The sequence below is a fragment of the Pleuronectes platessa genome, chromosome 17 (genome assembly GCF_947347685.1).
Source record: "Pleuronectes platessa chromosome 17, fPlePla1.1, whole genome shotgun sequence".
NCBI classification, from domain to species: Eukaryota; Metazoa; Chordata; class Actinopteri; order Pleuronectiformes; family Pleuronectidae; genus Pleuronectes; species Pleuronectes platessa.
In genome coordinates this window covers 8,836,186-8,844,421 of record NC_070642.1, presented here as the reverse complement: position 1 = coordinate 8,844,421, position 8,236 = coordinate 8,836,186, and the positions used below count along the sequence as shown (strand labels likewise).

The window sequence follows — 8,236 nt, the reverse complement described above, 5'->3', positions numbered from 1 at the left end:
TCAATTTCACTTGCATGACTCTTATTCTCCCTGGTCAAGGCCTTGCTCTCTCTCCCTCCATGTCTTCCTCACACTTCCCTCATTTCTCAGTTTCAATCTTTAATTTTTACCAGAAAGATAGGTTGCACCGCACCCCCCCCCCCCCCCCCCCCCCCCCCCCAGAGCAGCTGTGCTTAAAATTATCATAACTCATATATATCCATTTTTTTTTTTTTTTTTTTTATTCATTTCAGAGTGAATGATGCAGAAAATAAAAACTGTAATCCCCCCAAAAGTCACGAACACACACACTGTCTCAAAATCTGTTACTGGGAGTTAAACCCGTATCACTTTGTGAGGCGAATGAACCGGCTTCCTTTTTTTTTTTTTTTTTTTTCAAAGCCGCTCTAATGCATGAATCTGAGCTAGTGAACTGTGAAAAGACGCCGTCGGAGAGCGGCTTAGAGCACGCCGCCGAGAGAAGAACACACACGCTAACACGTATTGATATGAATTTCATTTGAAACCATTTTGTGCGTCCTAAGGGGACAGGGGCCAGTCGGACTGGGTCAGAGGGAGAAAGAGAGAGAGAGAGAGAGAGATGACAGATTCAGAAAGTGTTACAATTGTTGAAGTATCTTTCGGTTAACAAACCGCCTTTGAGTAAGCACACGTACGGTGGGGGAGGTAATCGAGTGGGTCTGATAAAGCAATAATGTATGGTAGTTACACTTATAGCATATACTGTGGATGATGCAAGCAGCTGGTCTTCTGATTGTTTAATTTTAGGCCGTGTTTCACGTAAAGTCAGGGCTACTTTAACATATATATATAAAAAAAAGAATATATTTACAAACCATAAACAGGACTTTTCTCCTTCTCACATTAATCACAAGTAGTCTCAACATATTAAATATGTCGGTTTAATCCTACATTGGGAATGTTCTGAGCATCATTTAAGGGTACCTCCATTAAGTGCAACCTTTATTTATGTCCTGACTGAAGCGAGGACAGCAGTAAAGTAACTACATTTTTGAAATAATTCACATGCCAGTATTTTTATTTATTTCAAAAAAGGACAAATTCCCTGAATAAATTAAAAGCAACTCATCAGATCTATAAGACGATGTTGGATTTTTTAAATCCGACACGATGTTTTATTGTCAGGCTGACATTCAGTGCTTTATGCCTGTATGAGGGAATGGATTGTAGTCCGCTGCTGTAGTTTATATAGAAAACAATTCTTTTTACTTTTAAAAGCTAACGGCTTCGTACAACTTTGCTCTCACGTGATAATAAGCTTCCTTGAAGGAAAAAAAAGATATTTTGTATTAAGGGTGACTTTTTTTCCTGTAATCGCATTTTAGAAAAAAAAGGTTCTTTTTTTTTTTTTTTAGCACATTTCAAAACTAACTCCATATGAAATCCCACAAAGATGTACCTGCACATGCCAAATATCATTACAAAAATCCAATAAATACAGAAATTATTGCACAGTAGAAAGGCTCCGTGGATTCCTAACTGATAAAATCCTCAGACAGTTTGCCAGGAAACACCAAGTTGGGCATTCCAGACAAGTTCTCATTAAAGTTTCCCTTTGTTTATATTCTCAGGTGGCAGTTTCTGTGACAAGAAAAAAAGATGAACATCAATCAGTCTCAATATTTTAAAGAGACAGATCATCCAGCCAAGCCCCATAGCTGAAGAAGTGGTTATAAGGATTTCATTTGTGTGTCTGTGTGTGTGTGTGTCTGTGTGTGTGTGTGTGTGTGTGTGTGTGTGTGTGTGTGTGTGTGTGTCTGTGTACGTGTGTGTGTGTCTGTGTGTGTGTGTGTGTGTGTGTGTGTGTTTTCTTGTGTACACTGAAGACTGTATAACTAATGGTCGCTGGCTATACCTCTGTCCGCCTGCTCCAGCTTGACCTCGCTGGCCATCAAATGTTCGCCATGCCACTTCTTCATGTGTTTCTCCAGTGTGCTGTAGACACTGAAGGGCATGTGGCAGATGTCGCAGCGGTACACCTCCTTTCCAAACTGCCCATGGGTCTTCATGTGGCGCGTCAGCTTGGAGCTCTGGGCGCAGGCGTAGCTGCACAGGTCACACTTGTAGGGCCGTTCCCCCGTGTGGCTGCGTCGGTGCACCGTCAGGTTGCTGCAGTTCTTGAACACCTTGCCGCAGTACTCGCACGTGTCATTCCTCCTGTCCTTGGAGCTCGGGGGCCTCCCCGGTCCCGGACCCCGCAGGAGGTGAGGAGTGCTGCTGCCGCTGCGGCCCGAGGCGCTCCCTCCCTCCATCAGCTCACCAGGCGGGGTGGCGTAGCGCAGGCTTCCTGTCTCCGAAGAGGAGTGCTCGGAGGAGGTGGCGAATGGTGACTGACGGGAATCAGTGAACCCCAAGAAGGGTTCTCTGATGAAGTGGCGTGAAGCTGCGTAACCAGCCAGGAGCTGAGAGTAGACATTCTCAGGAGAGATAAGCGGTATGGTTGGGGGAAGCTCCAGCTGTTCCTTCTCAATCTTGATCCTCTTGTTGTTGGAGGGGTTTGGGCTGGTGATGGGGGTGGGCCGACGCTGAAACAGCCCAGGGAAGGAATCTATTTCAGATACACTAATTCTGCCGTTCATCACAGGCCTCTGGTCCTCCTGCTCACCTCGCTCTCTCTCCTGCTCCCTCTGGTTCTCTCTTTCTCTTACTGCTTCACCCCTGTCTCCACCATTTCCATTAGGTTGTCTCTCCAGGCTTCTCTTATTAGGGTTAAGTCTAAGGTGATTGTCCAGATGGTTGTACGGGTGCATGATGCCCACACCGCCACTGTCGCATACTCGGTCCCTGCTCATGGTCTTCTCCTCAGGAGACTGTCTTGGACCATTGTCCGATTTCGGGCGGAACTCCTGCGAGTCCTCACTTAAGTTGGAATCTGGCCGACTTCCATTCCTTATCTCCTCATCTTCTTCCTCTTCTTCCTCTTCTTCCTCTTCCTCTTCCTCCTCCTCCTCCTCATTGTCCATTCCCATCACACTTGAATCTCCCTCCCGACTCTTCTCCTCACCCTCTCCTCCCTCTCCTCTATTTCCCTGTTCTGGGGAGCCACTCATGGACCCAGACTTGTTGTGCATATGTGTCTTCATGTGCCTTTTAAGCTTGCTTGCCTGGGAACATGCGTGGTCACATAGATGACACTTGTACGGCCTCTCTCCTGTGTGACTGCGCCTGTGGACGATCAGGTTGCTCTGGAACTTGAAAATCTTGCCACAGAACTCACAGGATTTGGATTTTCCTGGGGCTTGGTTTTGACCCTGGGTGTCAGGAGGGCTGGTGGAGCCATGTGCCCCCTGGGGAGTGGGCGGCTGTGGAGGATAGGTGAGAAATGCTGGGGGCTTGGAGCCAGGCTGGAAAAGTGTAGGACTTAGCAGGCGGTGCATGTGTGGCACACGGGTGGGTGAGAGAGGGGGTGTAGGCCCCCCATTATTGGTTGTGTTGCCTGCCAGTTCCCTCAGACGACGGGAGAAGTCCATGGAGGGAGGCTCCATGGGGGTCATCCGCATCACCCTCTCAAAGGCACTGGGGTGCTGGGACAGCAGCCCCATCTCCTCTGGGCCTAGCCGCTCTAGAGGAAGTCTTGGGGGAGGTGGAGGGCTAATAAAGGGTGGCGTCGCAGGCAGTCGGGTCTCCATGTACCCCGGGGGAGGGTGGTGTTCCCTGAGCAGGGGCGCGGCCATGCGGAGGAGGTGGAATGGGTTGTTGGTGTCGCCGAGGAAAGTGGGGAGAGGAGAGCGGGGCAGGGCCTCGAGGCCGGGGGGCGGAGGCAGAGCCATGCGGGGAGTGAAGGAGCAGTTGACCGGGTGGTGGTCCAGGTAGATGCGGATGCCATGAGTGTGCTGGGCATGCTGGAGCAGGAACCAGGCGCTGGTGAAGGTCCGCTTGCAGGTTGTGCAGACGTAGCTGGATGGTTCATCTTTCCCTGTGGACCAAGAGAAATAAATGATTAATGTACAAATCTAACACGCAAAGAAAAACATTTTACTCAACATTTCAAACCAGCATGTTACTTTCCAATGCCTGCACATATATTAACAACCTGTGTGCATATGTGCAGAGTTATGTTTAGGAGAATGAATAGTACAGTTATATTAGCTTTGTGTATCTGTGTATGGGGGTCTTCTGTGGGCTTTGTCTGCGTGCATATGAAATTTTGAATGCGTGTGTGTCTACAGGCTAATGCAGATGGCAGGTACTGCCCTAAGGCCGTGACACATTATGCTAATTCTAATGTCAGCGAGGCTTTAATACACAGATCCATCTCGTCTACTGTGTCATTTCCATATGGAGACACGGGAGACAGCCACGGAAAAAAAAACACACACCAATGGGGGAAACAAGGAAATATGGGCGAGGGGGAGGGAGAGAGGGAGGGAGGGAGGGGGTGGGATGTGGCATTAGAGAGAAGGAGAGACACACAAAGGGGAGAGAGGTGATGGAGACGACGTGTTAACTGTAAAGTCCCCTCCGGTCTTAAAACAGCATCCACATTAAATAAAGCTCTACGTCACTGGTGTAATAACTGGTACAGTAAAGCGATCTGTTGTGGTTGCTCACACACACACACACACACACACACACACACACAAACACACACGCACAAAGAGAGAGAGAGATAAAGGGGGGGGGGCTGTACGTCACTCACTGACAAATTGCCCCTTTAAATGGCGTGACTTAATAATGCTAAATGAATCTATCAGTCACTGTAGCATGGCACTGTCAGCCTGCTTGTGACTCATAAAAAAAAGAAGAGAGCCGGGGTTGGGATCCATCTAATTCAACACAGGCTGCAGCACTGAAGAGGCATTTCCACAGTCTCATGTTCACTCGCGAGTCATCTGCATCTACTTTGTGATCAGCAGCTACCGCAAGCCGAGCTGTAGTCGGTACGGTGGCACCGAAGCCCCCGAGCCAGGAGGGAGAAAACAAAGACAGAGAGGTAACTCATGCCCAAAATGGCATGTGATCAAGAGGAGAGCCCTTAAGATGGCTGTCTCTCTCTGAGCCGCCCGTTGTCATGGAATGTAAAACACACTCACAGTCACTGATACATCGCGCAACAATATTTTACATTCACTTTCCTCCCCTGCCGCTCTCTCTGCTTCTCACGGCACAGCTCGCTCACAGATTCACACACACTTGTGCCGTGTGGAGCACATGAGCGGAAGCTGATGTTGGAACAGTGTTGAGTCCAGGAAGCTGATTTGGCGGTGTGATTGGTTTGGCTTTCCCCGGGGGAGACAGGGTCAGAAAAAGTTAATGAGGGGCTCATTTACTGATTCTCTCTGTTTTTCTCTGCTATTAGTGGGGGCTGTAGTGCAGCCGTCACTCTCACTGTGTGTGTGGGGTGGGACATGACCTGACTCCTGCTACAAACGTGTGTGTGTGTGTGTGTGTGTGGGGATGCAAGCCTAACTTCTAAGCATGCATGTGTATATGCGTGTGTGTGTGTTTGTGTGTGGGGCAAGTAGTGGGCCGCCTGCCCGTGTTTAGTTTGGCGAGGCTTCACACGGCCGCTTGGCAGCAGCGAGCTGGACAGCTTAACAGCTTTGGACGGCGAGAAGAGAGCAAGAGAGGGAATGGGAGAGGAGGAGAGAAGGTAAGAAGAGAGGTGGAGGGACTTTGGGGGCCAGACGTGCTTGAGTGCACCCACACACACACACACACACACATGCACGCACGCACACAAGGCTATTTGCATACCCTGAGGGAGGGAGAGGGGTCTATAGACTTGTGAGCTTTATAATCCCATCAACACACAAGGATCAATATGAAGTGAAGATGTGAGATTGGCAGAGGGACTGATGATCTTGCTTCATTTACCAAATTGTGTGTTTTATTTTGTATTTTTTTTATCTCTATTTTGGTCCGCACAAATGGCCTCATCAATACTACAAGCCACCCAATCGTATACCACCACCCCCCACAAACATACGCCCCCCCCATCGCCGCTACAGCAACACATTTGCATCTTGTCATATCTTACACGGCCGAGCCATATGCTGCCAAAGGAAGCGTGGCGGCTAATAGAGTGGCAGCTGATGGCCACCGCCTAATGACGACCCAAGACAAATGTTATCAACTTCACAAACAAGCAAGCGAGCAAACGAGCAGGGGGAGGGGAGGAGAACAGGGAGAGAGAAAAGAAAAGCAAGCCGTATGTCGCCACTAAGAGAATAAGAGATAGAGACGGATGTAGGGGTGTATAGATAGATAGATAGATAGATAGATAGATAGATAGATAGATAGATAGATAGATAGACAGATAGATATAGATAGATAGATAGATAGATAGATAGATAGACAGACAGATAGATACATAGATAGATAGATAGATAGATAGATAGATAGATAGATAGATAGATAGATAGATCCTCCATGTTTCAGACACAGAAATGCACAAAGAAAGAGGTCGTGGACATCCTCATTCCATTCTGTCCTCTCTCTCTCTTTCTCACACACACAGTCACACACACACACACACACTTGCACACGCACTGGAGGAGTGTGACGATATCATTAAAGAATCACGGTGAGCCGTGTCATGCTTCAGTTTGTATCAATTACCGTCTCGTGCCTGACACGCAGATAGAGACCCGGCCACCGCTGACCACCAAGGTCAACGACCAGTTACAATAGTTAAATTCTCATCTCCACTCAGCCACTGATGCTGGACCTAATTGCCCAGTTTACACACACCATATGCACACACACACACACGAGCACACACACTGCTCAGTGGTTATGACTGAGATGAGGGGTTGCGATGAAATGCAGTCGCAGCAAGATTCTGGTGATATGCTGCTGCACTACTCTCTGCTTCTGTCATTTTGCAAACAGCACAACTACTGCTTCTACAGTGTATTGGATTCACCCTAAAAAAACGATAACACAGTAAGTTATGCGTCTGTCCAGGTGTCCACTCAGGCAAACTTTTCCACGAGGCACAGGAACACAACACAAACCGGAGACTGGCGTGGAGACCAGCTCTTTGCCCTGTGCAACAAAACCAGGGCTAAGGGCCAGGAGGCCTGGAGGAAGTTATTAAACATTGGCACATGCATGGAGCTGAGGTGGGCCAGTAATAATGCTCTCCTTCTCTCCTGGGTTGGTTTTTTTACTAAACCACCGGGCCAATTAAGCCAGTCTTCAGGGACTGAGATCTGAGCTTTACATCAGATTTTATTCTTTCCAGATTGCCTTTTATAGCCATTATTTTCCTTAAAAGTACAAACAAAATGCCAGTGGATGAAGGGGAGCCATGGTATTGACTGTTCGCATATGGCCAGTGTAGAAAAGTTGGTGTGAGCTTGGCGGAGCTGAAGTAGACACCAGGCGTATGGTGCAGACATGTGGATTTCGTGTTTAATTTGGGGAATTCGCATATGCCATCTCCGCAGCAGGACTCTGATTTATATAGCACTTACATTTGGGGGCCTTTATCACATTCTCTAATCCATAGGGACTTATAATAAAAACCACGGAAGAATAACAAAAAATCCACAAGCTCAGCCTTCGAACAAGATGGGCATAGCGGAGCGTCGCTGCTGACAGGGAGCAGTGAGTGGATGGTAATGAACGCTCGCTGGTGCCAAATTTCCCCTCACAAAGCTCAGGGAAAAACATCATAATTGAAAATAAGTAGAATTTGAACGCTGGCCCACCAACCCTCTCGACTGTACCACATTCAGGGTGAAGCCAGGGTGAAACAAATTCAGGGAGCAAAGTTTGTAATGTGTACAAACAGAAGACGGTGCAGGTTGGGGTTGTTAACAAGGAGACGAGTCAGGGAGCAGGTGATATGTTACAGTTGGTGTCGCGTGTGTGTGCGTGAGTGTGTGTTTGTGTGTGTGTGTGTGTGTGTGTGTGAGTGTGTGTGTGAGTTTGTGTGTGTGTGTGAGTGCACTGCAGCATTCCTGGAGTTCAGGTCCGCTGTACTGCTCCAACATTCCATCAAGGGCGACAGAACGCCACAGCGACAGATTTGCATACAGAACAAAGCCGCCCGCAGGCTAGGCCACTGGGACTGAAACATGCCCCTGCAGCCCCTCCTCTCCCCTACCCTCTCCGTGCACGCACGCACACTCGCGCAAACACACTCCCACGTGCACGAGCAAGCACAAGCCTTCTGGGGAGTACGCGTGTGTGCACCTGTCAGGGGTTAGCTGACACCTCTGCTGCTGGCAAAGCAGCTCCTCATTAGCATGGCTGTGATCTAGGG

The 8,236-nt window shown here is 48.4% G+C and overlaps 1 protein-coding gene across 5 annotated transcripts in view; it reads right to left on the bottom strand.

Moving 5' to 3' along the window:
• Positions 1 to 297: 297 nt before the first annotated feature.
• bcl11bb (BCL11 transcription factor B b) overlaps positions 298 to 8,236 on the bottom strand; it is a 29,237-nt gene continuing 21,298 nt past the window's right edge. For all 5 annotated transcript variants that reach the window (XM_053445397.1, XM_053445396.1, XM_053445398.1 and 2 more), the window contains one exon: positions 298 to 3,937. In XM_053445397.1, the coding sequence (XP_053301372.1) occupies positions 1,857 to 3,937 (2,081 nt within the window). In that variant the 3' untranslated portion in view covers positions 298 to 1,856. The remainder of the gene's footprint in view (positions 3,938 to 8,236) is intronic.